Source organism: Tamandua tetradactyla, chromosome 3, assembly GCF_023851605.1.
Source record: "Tamandua tetradactyla isolate mTamTet1 chromosome 3, mTamTet1.pri, whole genome shotgun sequence".
Lineage (NCBI taxonomy): Eukaryota > Metazoa > Chordata > Mammalia > Pilosa > Myrmecophagidae > Tamandua > Tamandua tetradactyla.
In genome coordinates, this window is record NC_135329.1 from 97,090,929 (window position 1) to 97,109,192 (window position 18,264).

At 42.3% G+C, this 18,264-nt stretch overlaps 1 protein-coding gene, 1 long non-coding RNA gene and 2 pseudogenes across 3 annotated transcripts in view; all 4 read right to left on the reverse strand.

The window, feature by feature from the left end:
* Positions 1-2,164: 2,164 nt before the first annotated feature.
* On the reverse strand, positions 2,165-2,956 carry LOC143675722 (nuclear pore complex protein Nup153 pseudogene; annotated as a pseudogene).
* LOC143677545 (nuclear pore complex protein Nup153 pseudogene) lies at positions 2,927-6,343 on the reverse strand (annotated as a pseudogene).
* Positions 5,650-14,779, reverse strand: LOC143675723 (uncharacterized). Its single transcript, XM_077151767.1, has 2 exons — positions 6,917-14,779; positions 5,650-5,675 (listed from the first exon to the last, which is right to left on the reverse strand). Exons 1-2 carry the CDS (start codon positions 14,421-14,423, stop codon positions 5,650-5,652), a joined length of 7,533 nt encoding a protein of 2,510 aa, XP_077007882.1. The 5' UTR covers positions 14,424-14,779.
* A 2,149-nt stretch (positions 14,780-16,928) lies between these two features.
* LOC143677549 (uncharacterized) overlaps positions 16,929-18,264 on the reverse strand; it is a 92,978-nt gene continuing 91,642 nt past the window's right edge. Inside the window, exons 6-7 of one of the 2 annotated variants that reach the window (XR_013172664.1) lie at positions 18,146-18,248; positions 16,929-17,220 (exon numbers count right to left, since the gene is read on the reverse strand). This is a non-coding gene — a long non-coding RNA (uncharacterized LOC143677549). Of the gene's footprint in view, positions 17,221-17,305; positions 18,249-18,264 lie in introns of those variants that run through there. The other variant, XR_013172663.1, reaches the window with a different exon arrangement.

Here is an 18,264-nt window from a genome sequence, read left to right on the forward strand (position 1 = left end):
AGGAGCCCAGCTGGCCCCGGCCCACCCTGGTTCCTGCACCCAGCGTCCCTCCCCCACCCCCACAAGCTGACCCCCAGCGACATCCCAGGGTCCACACATGTACCCCGCAGTTGGCAAGGGCAGCCGGGCCTGGGCACAGTGCCCGTGAGTGGATGGTGCTGCTGCCGTGCGGGGCCTGCCAGGCTGTGAGTGGGGTGGGCCATGGCCTGGAGTCCGGGCCTGGCACGTCCTGAATGGACTCGCACGAAGAAAGGCTGCCCTTGACTCTCAGACACCTCCTCTGAGGAATCTGTCCGTGTCGGACAGGCCCCAGGACAGCCAGTTTCTTCCAAGGGCAGCATCTGGGGTCTGCGGAACAGCTGTGTCTGGGGGGGATGGGCAAGGGGGCGGCCGCGGCCTCCTGCCACCTGTGGGGTCCCCCATCTCAGTCTGCATGCCCAGGAGTGAGGGGTGCAGGGAAGAGAGCGGGGGTGGCTGCCCTGGGCCCGCTGCCCCTGGCCCCTCAGGAATGGTGGGTGACAGGCCTGTGCTAAGCTGGTTAACGGGCCATGGGGATGGCGAGCCCCCGATTGTGGATTTTAAGATACAGTTCCATGTTCCCAGATACTAGTGCTTCCTTTGTTTCTCACCTGAGACCTCAAAAGCAAGTGTGGTGACAAAAAGGGGGAAGAGAAATGAGATAAAGTTTCAGTGGCTGAGAGATTTCCAACAAAGTGGGGAGGTTATCCTGGAGGTTATTCTTATACATTATATAGATATCCCTTTTTAGTTTATGGTGTTTTGGAGTGGCTGGAGGGAAATATCTGAAACTAGTGAGCTGTGTTCCAGTAGCCATGTTTCTTGATGATGATTGAACAATGATAGAGCTTTCACAATGTGACTCTGTGAATGTGAAAACCTTGTGTCTGATGCTCCTTTTAGCTACTTTATCAACAGAAGAGTAGAACATATGGAATAAAAATAAATAATAGGGGGAACAAATGTTAAATTTAGTTTGAAATGCTAGTAGTAAATGAAAGCGAGGGGTAACGGGTATGGTATGTATAATCTTTTTTTTTCTCTATTATCGTTTTATTTCTTTTTCTATTGTCTTTTTATTTCTTTTTCTAAATTGATGCAAATGTTCTAAGAAATGATGAATATGCAACTATGTGATGATATTAAGAATTACTGATTGTATATGTAGAATGGAATGATATTTTAATGTTTTGTTTGTTAATTTTTAATTAATAAAAAAAGTTTTTTAAAAAGTCATCATGTCCATTTCAGTACATATAAAAATATTTGCTTAATACTTTGTGCAATACTGATTTTTGTCCAAACAAAATTATATCAAAAAAGCCAATAAATTCACATCAACAATCCTCAATTGTAAAAACAAATGGATTAGGGCAACTTTGAATAATGAGATTTCCATAATAAGATCTGAGACAAGATTAAACAAACAACAAAAAATTTCAAACACAAAATTAAAATTTCAAGTTCAAGATTTATTTTATGCCAAAAAAGTATAGAAACAAAATAGTGTTTACACATTTTATAATAAACAATACAAGGTAGGTGATAATCATAACAAGGAGTATATAGAAACAGCATATAATTATTAAACTGAGAAGTAGATAGATCTAACAAGGCCTGTGCATGGGCCAGTCTCAGTCAGGCTTCTTCTATCAGTAAATTTTAGTGCCCCATGTACCTAACCCACTCACTTCACACATACACAGCATAAACTCAGCATAGAGATCATTCATTTCACGCTCTAATAAATACAAAACTCCTGAAATATAACTACAACCTCAAAGAATTCCATAAATGCAATTTATGAATTCCATAAATGAAATAGACAAATGGTGCAAACAAAGAGATTTTACACAAAGTCATTCACGTTTGGCCTCTATTCTTGTGTACAACCAGACCAGGTAAAATCAGTGAGTAATTTTCTGGATCATATAATATTCTTGCTGAAGAATCAACCATCAGTCCAGCTATTTTTTTTTTTTTTTGAAGGGGTGAGGCATAAAGAAAGAGCGAGGAGGAAAATCCCAAAATTAAAGATGTCTGGCAGATCTCACTTCAGATAACTCCAGCACATAGTATAATCCCTTCTCTGAATGCAGGGAACCAGCTCTTGTTAATAAAACTATTGGGTATAAAACCATTGTGACTATTTCCCACATCTGAGAGCAGTCTTGATCTTACAAGCAGAAGCTGAAGTTCCAGAAGAGAAAACATATCTTTCCCATTTGACTCCACTGTAAATGCTGCTGGAGACTGGTTAAATAGAAATCCTCCTGAGCCTGAAGGCTGGGCTGGGGCTACAGGTGTGTGGCAGATTTGCACCAAATGTGAACACTCCTGATGGATTATTGTTTGTGAAGTTGAAATTTGTAGTGCTGATGCCAAGTTGGAAAACCAAACTGGAATTAGGAGTTGTTCCAGAGCCAAATGCAGACTGACTAGGCTGTTATGCAAACACAGGAGGCTCGTACTGCTTCATACTGTGCCAAAAGTAGGTGGTGGTTCAGGCTGAGAACCAGTTGGAAATAATGCTACTGAAGATGATACAGATCTAAAGCCTGGGGGATTAGGCCGGTTGGCACTTTGACTTTATGCAAATGTTGGAGTCTTCTTAGCACCCAATGCTGGACTGGCAGATGTTGAAGGTCCAGTGCCAAATACAAAGGAGGATCCTGCAGAGCTAGATGTGGTTGTAGCTCCAAAGTTGAAACCAGGGATTGAAGTTTATTGGCTGCTTTCCCAGACCAAAGACAAATGGGGTGACAGCTCTACCAATGCTAGATGAGGCTGCTGGTTTCTTATCTTGAGAAAATAGCAAAAATTGATATTTGCTGGATTCAGTAGAGTTACCAAAGAGAGAGCTGCGCACAGGATTGCTGACCTGTCCTAACACAAAGGTGGCCACAGGTGGATTGGAGGAAGAGATGGTGCTACCAAAATGCTAACAGTGATATGAAACTCCAAATTTAAAATCTCCTATGTGTTTAGAAAATTTAATCCTCCACTTATAGAATTCATGAACCCAGAATCTGATGACACACCAAATTTGAAGCCTCCTTTAAAAGTTTCCAGTGTTTGTTAAAGTCTGAGAAGCCAGGAAGGGGATGATGAGATCACAAATTTGAAGGTTGAGGATGCTGAATTTGAAAACGAAGAAGAAATACCAAAGCCTTTAAGCTCATATTTTCTCCCCAGCTTTGCACTTTCACATGCTACACATTTGAAAGACTGCTTTATTCTACACTAGGCATACTTCACAGTCCCAGCTTCCCTCTGGTTTCTTAAACTTGTCCAATTCTAGCTGGCTTCCAGATGACAGAGAGTCAGCTAGAGTGCTGCTACTTGAAGCAGGTACTAAACTCTCTGGTTTGGCAGACATACAGAACACATCCTGATTTTCTTTTGCATTATTAGAAAGGCAGCCTATTAGACACTCCTAAGATTTTGTGGGTCTTTTGAGCTCATCTCGAAATCCAAAAGTACCAGTGGTCACAGGGCAGCTAGAAGATGGAGCAGTCATATTTACAGGCTTTCTGAAGTCACTGGCCATGTAAGAAACCACTTAACACCAATTCCAGGTTTGGCTGTTTCACAAGCAACACATCTCACTGCTTCAGGTTTGTTGTGCACTAAACAGGTATCACAATCCCATGTTCCTATTGATGGCTTACATTTGTGTCCAAAGCGTGACCCTAATGCAGAGATAGTTGGTTTGCCATTTATATTTGATGTCACAAATCCAGTCTGTTTAGCAGCTTTGTAACTTCACAGACCAGGCACTTCTCTTTAGCAGCACCTCTTGATGGCAACTTTGCAGCTTCACAGACCAGGCACTTCTCCGGAACTTTACATGTTTTACGTCGCCGTGGTGATTGACCTTTTAAACTTTCCCCAAGTCCAATTACACTAGGAGTAAAGCTACCTATTGTGGGTTTTGTATCAACTACCTGGCTTGTCGTAGTATGCTGAGCAGGAAAAGGATCTACCTTCGGTGATATGAAACCGGTGTTTTCCACAAAATCTAGGACATTTCCCACTTTCACAGATTTTACTTGGCTAAAAAGACCTTCACAAACTTCATCTCGTTTCTTCTTACAGCTTGTATTATTCACAGAAGTGATATTTTGAACTGAAGTATTTATCACTGGGTCTGAAGTACTAGTGGTGTCAGAGATTTCTGCTTTTGTAGCAGGCACACTAGATGGTGGAGATTGTATATCTGCCTCAGTCACTTTTACAACTGGAGATGAACCTCGAAACTCAGGACTGCTGGTGCTGCTTGCAGAGGTCATTTGTTCCTTATTTGTGTGCCGTGATGATTGACCTTTTAAACTTTCCCCAAGTCCAATTACACTAGGAGTAAAGCTACCTATTGGTGGTTTTGTATCAACTACCTGGCTTGTCCGGAGTAGACATGTTTTACGCCGCCGTGATGACTGACCTTTTAAACTTTCCCCAAGTCCAATTACACTAGGAGTAAAGCTACTTGTTGCTGGTTCTGTATCAACTACCTGGCTTGTCGTAGTATGCTGAGCAGCAAAAGGATCTACCTTCGGTGATATGAAACCGGTGTTTTCCACAAAATCTAGGAGATTTCCTTTTTTCACAGATTTTGCTTGGCTAAAACGGTCTTCACAAACTTCATCTGGTTTCTTCTTACAGCTTGTATTACTCACAGAAATGATATTTTGAGCTGAAGTATTTATCACTGGGTCTGAAGTACTAGTGGCGTCAGAGATTTCTGCTTTTGTAGCAGGCACACTAGATGGTGGAGATTGTATATCTGCCTCAGTCACTTTTACAACTGGAGATGAACCTCGAAACTCAGGACTGCTGGTGCTGCTTGCAGAGGTCATTTGTTCCTTATTTGTGTGCTGTGATGATTGACTTTTTAAACTTTGCCCAAGTCCAATTACACTAGGAGTAAAGCTACCTATTGCTGGTTTTGTATCATCTACCTGGCTTGTCCGGAGTAGACATGATTTACGCCGCCGTGATGACTGACCTTTTAAACTTACCCCAAGTCCAATTACACTAGGAGTAAAGCTACTTGTTGCTGGTTCTGTATCAACTACCTGGCTTGTCGTAGTATGCTGAGCAGCAAAAGGATCTACCTTCGGTGATATGAAACCGGTGTTTTCCACAAAATCTAGGACATTTCCTTCTTTCACAGATTTTGCTTGGCTAAAACGGTCTTCACAAACTTCATCTGGTTTCTTCTTACAGCTTGTATTACTCACAGAAATGATATTTTGAGCTGAAGTATTTATCACTGGGTCTGAAGTACTAGTGGTGTCAGAGATTTCTGCTTTTGTAGCAGGCACACTAGATGGTGGAGATTGTATATCTGCCTCAGTCACTTTTACAACTGGAGATGAACCTCGAAACTCAGGACTGCTGGTGCTGCTTGCAGAGGTCATTTGTTCCTTATTTGTGTGCTGTGATGATTGACCTTTTAAACTTTCCCCAAGTCCAATTACACTAGGAGTAAAGCTACCTATTGGTGGTTTTGTATCAACTACCTGGCTTGTCCGGAGTAGACATGTTTTACGCCGCCGTGATGACTGACCTTTTAAACTTTCCCCAAGTCCAATTACACTAGGAGTAAGGCTACTTGTTGCTGGTTCTGTATCAACTACCTGCCTTGTCGTAGTATGCTGAGCAGGAAAAGGATCTACCTTCGGTGATATGAAACCGGTGTTTTCCACAAAATCTAGGACATTTCTTTCTTTCACAGATTTTACTTGGCTAAAAAGGCCTTCACAAACTTCATCTGGTTTCTTCTTACAGCTTGTATTATTCACAGAAGTGATATTTTGAACTGAAGTATTTATCACTGGGTCTGAAGTACTAGTGGCGTCAGAGATTTCTGCTTTTGTAGCAGGCACACTAGATGGTGGAGATTGTATATCTGCCTCAGTCACTTTTACAACTGGAGATGAACCTCGAAACTCAGGACTGCTGGTGCTGCTTGCAGAGGTCATTTGTTCCTTATTTGTGTGCTGTGATGATTGACTTTTTAAACTTTGCCCAAGTCCAATTACACTAGGAGTAAAGCTACCTATTGCTGGTTTTGTATCATCTACCTGGCTTGTCCGGAGTAGACATGATTTACGCCGCCGTGATGACTGACCTTTTAAACTTACCCCAAGTCCAATTACACTAGGAGTAAAGCTACTTGTTGCTGGTTCTGTATCAACTACCTGGCTTGTCGTAGTATGCTGAGCAGCAAAAGGATCTACCTTCGGTGATATGAAACCGGTGTTTTCCACAAAATCTAGGACATTTCCTTCTTTCACAGATTTTGCTTGGCTAAGACGGTCTTCACAAACTTCATCTGGTTTCTTCTTACAGCTTGTATTACTCACAGAAATGATATTTTGAGCTGAAGTATTTATCACTGGGTCTGAAGTACTAGTGGTGTCAGAGATTTCTGCTTTTGTAGCAGGCACACTAGATGGTGGAGATTGTATATCTGCCTCAGTCACTTTTACAACTGGAGATGAACCTCGAAACTCAGGACTGCTGGTGCTGCTTGCAGAGGTCATTTGTTTCTTATTTGTGTGCTGTGATGATTGACCTTTTAAACTTTCCCCAAGTCCAATTACACTAGGAGTAAAGCTACCTATTTCTGGTTTTGTATCAACTACCTGGCTTGTCCGGAGTAGACATGTTTTACGCCGCCGTGATGAGTGACCTTTTAAACTTTCCCCAAGTCCAATTACACTAGGAGTAAAGCTACTTATTGCTGGTTTTGTATCAACTACCTGGCTTGTCCGAAGTAGACGTGTTTTACGCCGCCGTGATGACTGACCTTTTAAACTTTCCCCAAGTCCAATTACACTAGGAGTAAGGCTACTTGTTGCTGGTTCTGTATCAACTACCTGGCTTGTTGTACTATGCTGAGCAGGAAAAGGATCTACCTTCGGTGATATGAAACCGGTGTTTTCCACAAAATCTAGGACATTTCTTTCTTTCACAGATTTTACTTGGCTAAAAAGGCCTTCACAAACTTCATCTGGTTTCTTCTTACAGCTTGTATTATTCACAGAAGTGATATTTTGAACTGAAGTATTTATCACTGGGTCTGAAGTACTAGTGGCGTCAGAGATTTCTGCTTTTGTAGCAGGCACACTAGATGGTGGAGATTGTATATCTGCCTCAGTCACTTTTACAACTGGAGATGAACCTTGAAACTCAGGACTGCTGGTGCTGCTTGCAGAGGTCATTTGTTCCTTATTTGTGTGCTGTGATGATTGACTTTTTAAACTTTGCCCAAGTCCAATTACACTAGGAGTAAAGCTACCTATTGCTGGTTTTGTATCATCTACCTGGCTTGTCCGGAGTAGACATGTTTTACGCCGCCGTGATGAGTGACCTTTTAAACTTTCCCCAAGTCCAATTACACTAGGAGTAAGGCTACTTGTTGCTGGTTCTGTATCAACTACCTGGCTTGTCGTAGTATGCTGAGCAGGAAAAGGATCTACCTTCGGTGATATGAAACCGGTGTTTTCCACAAAATCTAGGACATTTCTTTCTTTCACAGATTTTACTTGGCTAAAAAGGCCTTCACAAACTTCATCTGGTTTCTTCTTACAGCTTGTATTATTCACAGAAGTGATATTTTGAACTGAAGTATTTATCACTGGGTCTGAAGTACTAGTGGCGTCAGAGATTTCTGCTTTTGTAGCAGGCACACTAGATGGTGGAGATTGTATATCTGCCTCAGTCACTTTTACAACTGGAGATGAACCTCGAAACTCAGGACTGCTGGTGCTGCTTGCAGAGGTCATTTGTTCCTTATTTGTGTGCTGTGATGATTGACCTTTTAAACTTTCCCCAAGTCTAATTACACTGGGAGTAAAGCTACCTATTGCTGGTTTTGTATCAACTACCTGGCTTGTCCGGAGTAGACATGATTTACGCCGCCGTGATGACTGACCTTTTAAACTTACCCCAAGTCCAATTACACTAGGAGTAAAGCTACTTGTTGCTGGTTCTGTATCAACTACCTGCCTTGTCGTAGTATGCTGAGCAGGAAAAGGATCTACCTTCGGTGATATGAAACCGGTGTTTTCCACAAAATCTAGGACATTTTCTTCTTTCACAGATTTTACTTGGCTAAAAAGGCCTTCACAAACTTCATCTGGTTTCTTCTTACAGCTTGTATTATTCACAGAAGTGATATTTTGAACTGAAGTATTTATCACTGGGTCTGAAGTACTAGTGGTGTTAGAGATTTCTGCTTTTGTAGCAGGCACACTAGATGGTGGAGATTGTATATCTGCCTCAGTCACTTTTACAACTGGAGATGAACCTTGAAACTCAGGACTGCTGGTGCTGCTTGCAGAGGTCATTTGTTCCTTATTTGTGTGCTGTGATGATTGACTTTTTAAACTTTGCCCAAGTCCAATTACACTAGGAGTAAAGCTACCTATTGCTGGTTTTGTATCATCTACCTGGCTTGTCCGGAGTAGACATGATTTACGCCGCCGTGATGACTGACCTTTTAAACTTACCCCAAGTCCAATTACACTAGGAGTAAAGCTACCTATTGGTGGTTTTGTATCAACTACCTGGCTTGTCCGGAGTAGACATGTTTTACGCCGCCGTGATGACTGACCTTTTAAACTTTCCCCAAGTCCAATTACACTAGGAGTAAAGGTACTTGTTGCTGGTTTTGTATCAACTACCTGGCTTGTCGTAGTATGCTGAGCAGCAAAAGGATCTACCTTCGGTGATATGATACCAGGGTTTTCCACAAAATCTAGGACATTTCCTCCTTTCACAGATTTTGCTTGACTAAAAAGGCCTTCACAAACTTCATCTGGTTTCTTCTTACAGCTTGTATTACTCACAGAAGTGATATTTTGAGCTGAAGTATTTATCACTGCGTCTGAAGTACTAGTGGTTTCAGAGATTTCTGCTTTTGTAGCAGGCACACTAGATGGTGGAGATTGTATATCTGCCTCAGTGACTTTTACAACTACAGATGAAACTCGAACCTCAGGACTGCTTGAGTTTACAGGCCATGTAAGAAACCACTTAACACCAATTCCAGGTTTGACTGTATCACAAGCAACACATCTTAGTGCTTCAGGTTTGTTGTGCACTAAACAGGTATCACAATCCCATGTTCCTACTGCTGGATTACATTTGTGTCCAAAGCCGGACCCTGATGCAGAGACATTTGGTTTGCCATTTATATTTGATGTCCCACTTCCAGTCTGTTTAGCAGCACCTCTTGATGGCAACTTTGCAGCTTCACAGACCAGGCACTTCTCCGGAACTTTGTTCCGGAGTAGACATGTTTTACGCCGCCGTGATGACTGACCTTTTAAACTTTCCTCAAGTCCAGTTACACTAGGAGTAAAGCTACCTATTGCTGGTTTTGTATCAACTACCTGGCTTGTCATAGTATGCTGAGCAGGAAAAGGATCTACCTTCGATGATGTGAAACCGGTGTTTTCCACAAAATCTAGGACATTTTCTTCTTTCACAGATTTTACTTGGCTAAAAAGGCCTTCACAAACTTCATCTGGTTTCTTCTTACAGCTTGTATTATTCACAGAAGTGATATTTTGAACTGAAGTATTTATCACTGGGTCTGAAGTACTAGTGGTGTTAGAGATTTCTGCTTTTGTAGCAGGCACACTAGATGGTGGAGATTGTATATCTGCCTCAGTCACTTTTACAACTGAAGATGACCCTCGAAACTCAGGACTGCTGGTGCTGCTTGCAGAGGTCATTTGTTCCTTATTTGTGTGCCGTGATGACTGACCTTTTAAACTTTCCCCAAGTCCAATTACACTAGGAGTGAAGCTACCTATTGCTGGTTTTGTATCAACTACCTGGCTTGTCCGGAGTAGACATGATTTACGCCGCCGTGATGACTGACCTTTTAAACTTACCCCAAGTCCAATTACACTAGGAGTAAGGCTACTTGTTGCTGGTTCTGTATCAACTACCTGGCTTGTCGTAGTATGCTGAGCAGGAAAAGGATCTACCTTCGGTGATATGACACCGGTGTTTTCCACAAAATCTAGGACATTTCCTTCTTTCACAGATTTTGCTTGACTAAAAAGGCCTTCACAAACTTCATCTGGTTTCTTCTTACAGCTTGTATTACTCACAGAAGTGATATTTTGAGCTGAAGTATTTATCACTGCGTCTGAAGTACTAGTGGTTTCAGAGATTTCTGCTTTTGTAGCAGGCACACTAGATGGTGGAGATTGTATATCTGCCTCAGTGGCTTTTACAACTACAGATGAAACTCGAACCTCAGGACTGCTTGAATTTACAGGCCATGTAAGAAACCACTTAACACCAATTTCAGGTTTGACTGTATCACAAGCAACACATCTTAGTGCTTCAGGTTTGTTGTGCACTAAACAGGTATCACAATCCCATGTTCCTACTGCTGGATTACATTTGTGTCCAAAGCCGGACCCTGATGCAGAGACATTTGGTTTGCCATTTATATTTGATGTCCCACTTCCAGTCTGTTTAGCAGCACCTCTTGATGGCAACTTTGCAGCTTCACAGACCAGGCACTTCTCCGGAACTTTGTTCCGGAGTAGACATGTTTTACGCCGCCGTGATGACTGACCTTTTAAACTTTCCCCAAGTCCAATTACACTAGGAGTAAGGCTACTTGTTGCTGGTTTTGTATCAACTACCTGGCTTGTCATAGTATGCTGAGCAGGAAAAGGATCTACCTTCGATGATGTGAAACCGGTGTTTTCCACAAAATCTAGGACATTTCCCACTTTCACAGATTTTACTTGGCTAAAAAGGCCTTCACAAACTTCATCTGGTTTCTTCTTACAGCTTGTATTATTCACAGAAGTGATATTTTGAGCTGAAGTATTTATCACTGGGTCTGAAGTACTAGTGGTGTTAGAGATTTCTGCTTTTGTAGCAGGCACACTAGATGGTGGAGATTGTATATCTGCCTCAGTCACTTTTACTACTGGAGATGAACCTTGAAACTCAGGACTGCTGGTGCTGCTTGCAGAGGTCATTTGTTCCTTATTTGTGTGCCGTGATGACTGACCTTTTAAACTTTCCCCAAGTCCAGTTACACTAGGAGTAAAGCTACCTATTGGTGGTTTTGTATCAACTACCTGGCTTGTCTGGAGTAGACGTGTTTTACGCCGCCGTGATGACTGACCTTTTAAACTTTCCCCAAGTCCAATTACACTAGGAGTAAAGCTACTTATTGTTGGTGTTGTATCAACTACCTGGCTTGTCTGGAGTAGACATGTTTTACGCCGCCGTGAAGTCTGACCTTTTAAACTTTCCCCAAGTCCAATTACACTAGGAGTAAAGCTACTTATTGTTGGTTTTGTATCAACTGCCTGGCTTGTCCGGAGTAGACATGTTTTACGCTGCCGTGATGACTGATCTTTTAAACTTTCCCCAAGTCCAATTACACTAGGAGTAAAGCTACTTATTGTTGGTTTTGTATCAACTGCCTGGCTTGTCCGGAGTAGACATGTTTTACGCCGCCGTGAAGTCTGACCTTTTAAACTTTCCCCAAGTCCAATTACACTAGGAGTAAAGCTACGTCTTGCTCGTTTTGTAGGAACTACCTCGCTTGTCCGGAGTAGACATGCTTTACGCCGCCGTGATGACTGACCTTTTAAACTTTTCCCAAGTCCAATTACACTAGGAGTAAAGCTACCTCTTGCTCGTTTTGTAGGAACTACCTCGCTTGTCCAGAGTAGACATGTTTTACGCCGCCGTGATGACTGACCTTTTAAACTTTCCCCAAGTCCAATTACACTAGGAGTAAAGCTACTTGTTGCTGGTTTTGTATCAACTACCTGGCTTGTTGTAGTATGCTGAGCAGCAAAAGGATCTACCTTCGGTGATATGATACCAGGGTTTTCCACAAAATCTAGGACATTTCCTTCTTTCACAGATTTTACTTGGCTAAAAAGGCCTTCACAAACTTCATCTGGTTTCTTCTTACAGCTTGTTTTACTCACAGAAGTGATATTTTGAGCTGAAGTATTTATCACTGCGTCTGAAGTACTAGTGGTTTCAGAGATTTCTGCTTTTGTAGCAGGCACACTAGATGGTGGAGATTGTATATCTGCCTCAGTGACTTTTACAACTACAGATGAAACTCGAACCTCAGGACTGCTTGAGTTTACAGGCCATGTAAGAAACCACTTAACACCAATTCCAGGTTTGACTGTATCACAAGCAACACATCTTAGTGCTTCAGGTTTGTTGTGCACTAAACAGGTATCACAATCCCATGTTCCTACTGCTGGATTACATTTGTGTCCAAAGCCGGACCCTGATGCAGAGACATTTGGTTTGCCATTTATATTTGATGTCCCACTTCCAGTCTGTTTAGCAGCACCTCTTGATGGCAACTTTGCAGCTTCACAGACCAGGCACTTCTCCGGAACTTTGTTCCAGAGTAGACATGTTTTATGCCGCCATGATGACTGACCTTTTAAACTTTCCTCAAGTCCAGTTACACTAGGAGTAAAGCTACCTATTGCTGGTTTTGTATCAACTACCTGGCTTGTCATAGTATGCTGAGCAGGAAAAGGATCTACCTTCGATGATGTGAAACTGGTGTTTTCCACAAAATCTAGGACATTTCCCACTTTCACAGATTTTACTTGGCTAAACAGGCCTTCAAAAACTTCATCTGGTTTCTTCTTACAGTTTGTATTACTCACAGAAGTGATATTTTGAGCTGAAGTATTTATCACTGGGTCTGAAGTACTAGTGGTGTCAGAGATTTCTGCTTTTGTAGCAGGCACACTAGATGGTGGAGATTGTATATCTGCCTCCGTGACTTTTATAACTGGAGATGAACCTCGAATCTCAGGACTGCTGGTGCCGCTTGGAGAGGTCATTTGTTCCTTATTTGGTAATGGTTGTGAAGAACTGATGGGTGATGGAGGGGAAAGTGTGGTTCCGGAGGAACTTGAACTGCAGGCAGTCAGTGAAGAACTGGTGATTGGTGGAGAGATTTTTGATAATACCGGTACTTCCATTCCCTTCTCCTCTGGCAATTTAGTTGCAGCAAAGTGTGTTCTGTCTTGTCTTGTTTTGCTGCCTCCATTCCCTATTCCAGAAGATAACCCAGAGGCTGTAGGTGGACTGAAATTTGGGCATGGAAATCCACTTTCTTGTTGTCTATTTTGTCCTGGTGTCACACTTTTTTCATACTGAGTATTGTTCTTGTAGTTGTCAGCTATTCTTTGATAAGTCTTTCTCAATTTATGAGTAAGGATCACAGATGGTTTAAAATGAACAGCGTGATTTGTTGCTATGGAAACTGGCTTTGGGATCAAAGGTCCCTTAACAGGGGGATACTGAGAGTCCAGCTTAATCTTTTTAGCCTGAAAATCTGTGGAATATATATCACTTCTATCAAGATAATTCACAGCTGACGAAACAGCAAAAGGTATTTTTTTTGCATCCTGTAGAGGGCTGGACATCTTCTCTAAGGATTGTAATATTCGCCGAGCTGCTAAACTAGTCACACCCAGAGATTGTGTATTGAGTTGCTTAGCTTTCATCTGTCTTCTAACTGGTGCCTGATAAGGAGTACTCTGTAGTTGAGACCATCCTGCAGGAGCTGAGGCAGCACCATATGTTGTTTTTCCAGGATAAAAAGGAGAATCCCCAAACTGATTTGTTTGAAGGATCGAAGAATTCCCAAGTGAAGACGAATATGTTTCAAAGGCAGACAGGTTGAATGCTGGGTTTTTTGAGCTGGTGGCAATGTGCTGTGGGGCAGCTGGAGAAGCCTCAGGCTCTATGGAGCACAGAGGTGGGACTGAAGGATACTTTGCAGCAGCTATATCTTTATCAGAAGCTCTTGAAGAAAAATCACTGGTAGTTGAGCTGTTATCATCATGCTGATTTTTCTTTACAAAGGAAAATCCAGAACCGCCAATTGGCAATGCCAATGATGCAGTCGACCGGCGGTATAAGGCAGGGGATTCCAACATGGAGAACTGCAGATGGCTCTGATGAAGAGAAGGCCTTGTTGACACATCTGCATGACTTGAAGCAGAGCTAGTTGTTGAAGGTTCTTCTGTATTATCGACTTTTGGTGCAGGAGTGATCCTCCCATCACTAGTACTGGAGCTCTCCTCAGTGGCCTGCGTGAGACGCTCATCTTCTCTATTTTCCTGCCCACGTGGTACCTCCCCTGTGTCTGCTGAGCACCCGAGTACATCTTCATTCGTGTTGCAGTATCTCTGCAGCCATCCTGGCACAATATTCCTTATGGATTCTGTAAGCCTTCTAAGCATGCCCCCATGCCTCGGTCGCCCCTGCATATAAGGCTTAATCAGCCCTTTGTGGATAGTTCGTGTCCGGATCTTGCCGCCGCCCCTTCCCAGTCCTCCGGCTCCGGAGGCCATGGCGAGGCTCTGCGGCTCCTGGTCGGGCCGGCGACCGGGCGGGTAACGGGGTAGGTGAGAGGGGCGGGAGAGCGGGGAGTGGGACCTTGGGGCAATCCCCCACCCGGGCTTGGCCGAGATGGCCGCCCGGATGGGGACACAGCACCCCGGGGACCGCGAGGTTGAGAATACGAGCAGAGCAACAGTGCCCACTGGCAGAGGGGGGGGCTTGGCAGTGGAGAGACCGCGAAGCTGGCTCCTGTCCGGTAGTCCCCCGCAGGAGCCCCCGTCTGTGACATCACGGTCTCCATGGAGATGCCCCGCAGAGAAAGGCTGGGAGGCTCCTCGCGCTGCTGAGTTCCAGCTGGACCCACGGCCTGTTCTTTTCCATTGCTCAGGTGGTTGCTGCTGCACCTGAGGCCCCCCGGTGCCGCCCGCCTTCCCTACCCCTTTGTGAACAGCGCCTGCCCCCGCCGCGGTAGATAGCGCAGCTCTGCCTATTCCGTTGTTTTTAATGAAGATATGTCCACATTTATTTCAAACATAATTCTATTGAGCACTTAATATACTATAGCAAATTGTGAACATAACTTTTATATGCATTGGGAAACCAAAAACAACATGGAATTCACTTTATTGCAATGTTTGCTGAATTGCAGCAGTCTGGAACCAAACCTTCAATATCTGGGACCCCCTGGATAAAGATTACAGGCTGCCTAGGGGTTAGTTTAGGGGACTAAATAGTTCTAAAATTCTTTATTAAGAAAACAACACCACTATATGCTTCACCCCATGTCCTTCTCCCACAGGAAACCATTTTGATTGTTTTACACTTTTTCCTGGGTGTGCCATCTCCATTTCATCCCTAAGAGCTAGCTTGCCTTCTTATGCCTAAGCCCTGCGATGTCAGAAAGAAAGATAGATGTTAAAGATTGATATAGTATAATCTAGGAATGCCTAGAGTGTATAATAATAGTGAAATGTACAATGTACAAATTTTAAAAATGTTTTTGCATGAGGAAGAACAAAGGAATGTCATTATTGAAGGGTGCTGAAAATAGATGGTAATTAATATTTTAAAATTTCACCTTATGTGTGAGACTAAAGCAAAAAATGTTTGTTACAAAATTTATATTTTGACTAGTGCATTTCCTAATATAACTTATGTAGATAGTTTGATTGAATGCCATAAGTACTTGGAATCTCAGGTAGGACATGAGAGTTTGTTGGTTTGTCCAGAGTGATGCCCCGATGAATCCCAGAGTGATTCGATCAGTGAGTGGAAAAGTATTTGCAAAGCCCCCTTCAGGGAATGGTGAGAACGGGGAGAAATTCAACTTCACCAAGTTGAATTCTTGATATTCTCACAAGCAGTGTGAACAACCAAAGTTATAGGCTGAGCCCCCAGTCTTGTGGTTTGTTCATATGTAACTTAACCCCACAAAGGATAGGTCAAGTTTACTTAAAATTTAGGCCTAAGAGTCACCCCCAAGAGAGTCTCTTTTGTTGCTCAGACGTGGCCTTTCTCTCTCCAACCAACACAACAAGCAAACTTACCACCCTCCCCCTGTCTACGTGGGACATGACTCCCAGGGGTGTGGACCTTCCTGGCAACGTGGGACAGAGATCCTGAAATGAGCTAAGACTCAGCATCAAGGGATTGAGAAAAACCCTAGAATGAGCTGAGAATTAACATCAAGGGATTGAGAGAACCTTCTAGACCAAAAGGGGGAAGAGTGAAATGAGACTATGTGTCAATGGCTGAGAGATTCCAAACAGAGTCGAGAGGTTATCCTGGAGGTTTTTCTTATGCATTAAAGTAGATATCACCTTGTTGTTCAAGATGTAGTGGAGAGGCTGGAGGGAACGGCCTGAAAATGTAGAGCTGTGTTGCAGTAGCCATGTTTCTTGATGATGATTGAACAATGATATAGCTTTCACAATGTGACTCTGTGATTGTGAAAACCTTGTGTCTGATGCTCCTTTTCTGTACCATATCAACAGACGAGTAGAACGTATGGAATAAAAATAAATAATAGGGGGAACAAATGTTAAAATAAATTTAGTTTGAAATGCTAGTGATAAATGAAAGCAAGGGGTAAGGGGTATGGTATGTATAATCTTTTTTTCCCTATCATTTTATTTCTTTTTCTGTTGTCCTTTTATTTTTTTCTAAATCAATGCAAATGTTCTAAGAAATGATGAATATGCAACTATGTGATGATATTGTGAATTACTGATTATATATGTAGAATGGAATGATATGTTAATATTTTTGTTTGTTAATTTTTTAAAATTAATAAATGAAAAAAAAAAGCAATTCTGAAATAGGTTACCAGGGGCTGAGAAGAGGAAGTTATTGCTTAATGGGTACAGATTTTTTGAGGTGATAAAAAAGTTGGGGTAATGAATACTGGTGATGGAAGCAAATTACTGTGCAAGTAATACTACTATACAGTTGATAGTGGTTAAAATAGGATATTTAAAGTTGTACATTGTTAGTACAATTTTTAAAATGTTTGGAAAAAAGTAATTCTGGAGACTTTGTTTCTTTTCATAGTCTGATACAAGTATCAGTTGCGACACTACCAAATTTCTGCAGCAATTTTTATCTAGAGAAGCAAGCTGGCTCACCATTTATATCTGTTCATGTGATGGAGCTAATGATAGCTGCCAACTTTAAGTGAAGGCACACTGTGTGTCACACACCATTGGGCTCTTTATACATCAAATCTTCTCAGAAAATCCATGGGGTAGGTAGGTCCTATCATTATGCATATCTTACAGCTGAGAACACTGAGCCTCCCAAGAAGTGAAGCTGCCCAAGGGAAAAAAGATAATTGTAACACTGACCAAGAATACTGGTAACTCAGGAACCATGTTATTTCCAAAAGAGTAAAAACTTCTGAAAACAAGAGTATTTTATTTTTACTTTAGCCAGCAGTGTTGGTAAAAAAAACTCTCAACTTTCAAAGCCAACTGTGTTCTGTCCCCAGACTTCTTCTTGGATCATGAATTCATATCCAGCTGACAAGTGCTCCAAAGAAAAGAAACCCAAATTGTGAGAAAAACATGCCTATTTCCCATCAGAAGAATGCTAAGAAAGCTCCCAGCATTTTTCCTGAACTAGCCTTGGAGCAAGTGGCTTCATCTGGAATGGCTGAGGAAAGGCCAACTCTCTCCTTCCCAATCACCCCCACCAAAGAACACCAGTTGCTCACAGCAGTCGCAGAATCTATACTGGATGCCCTCGAAGAGGAAGAGACTTCAAAGTCAGACCTATAAGGTCTGGCCTCTGAAGAAAAAAAACCTTGGTTTGAGCTAACCAAATCAGTGCTTCAGGACCACTTATTCCAAATTCACATTTTGCCAGACATTCCAAAAGAAAGGCAAAGTATCTGCCTCACTTCAAGGCTACGGCCACCCCCAACATGCTACACTGTTGTCTTCAGGTGGAACTGCTTTCCATGGTGAACTTTTTCTCCTGGGTTAGGCCCAATGGTGCTGAGGGGATCTCAGTCACTAACAGTCATCATTTCTTTAAGAATTCCAAACCACATACTTGTCTGGTTTAATTCTTCCTTTTTTTTAATCTTTTCCCCAAAACCTGTTTTACATCTTCTAGCCTAGTTTCAAAACTACAAACACACTGAAACTAAAACAGGAAACACAAAAATAACACAGGAGCCAAATACCATGGTATGAGATAGTCAATACTGTAGCTTATACTCAAATCGTCCCACCTCAGCCTTCTCAGAGGCTGGAGAAAATAGTGATTAAAGGGTCTCCCCACACTCTTCTTTAAGAATCTGTTGCAGCTCCTAATCTTCAAATCGCCCCTCCAGGCTACAAGAAAATCAAA

Coding starts and splice junctions, on each gene's coding strand:
- LOC143675723 (XM_077151767.1), bottom strand. CDS start 14,423: ATGGCCTCCGGAGCCGGAGGACTGGGAAGGGGCGGCGGCAAGATCCGG. Junction 5,676..6,916: donor TCCTTTTCCTGCTCAGCATA/GTACAACAAGCC, acceptor TTTCCTGCTCAG/CATACTACGACAAGGCAGGT.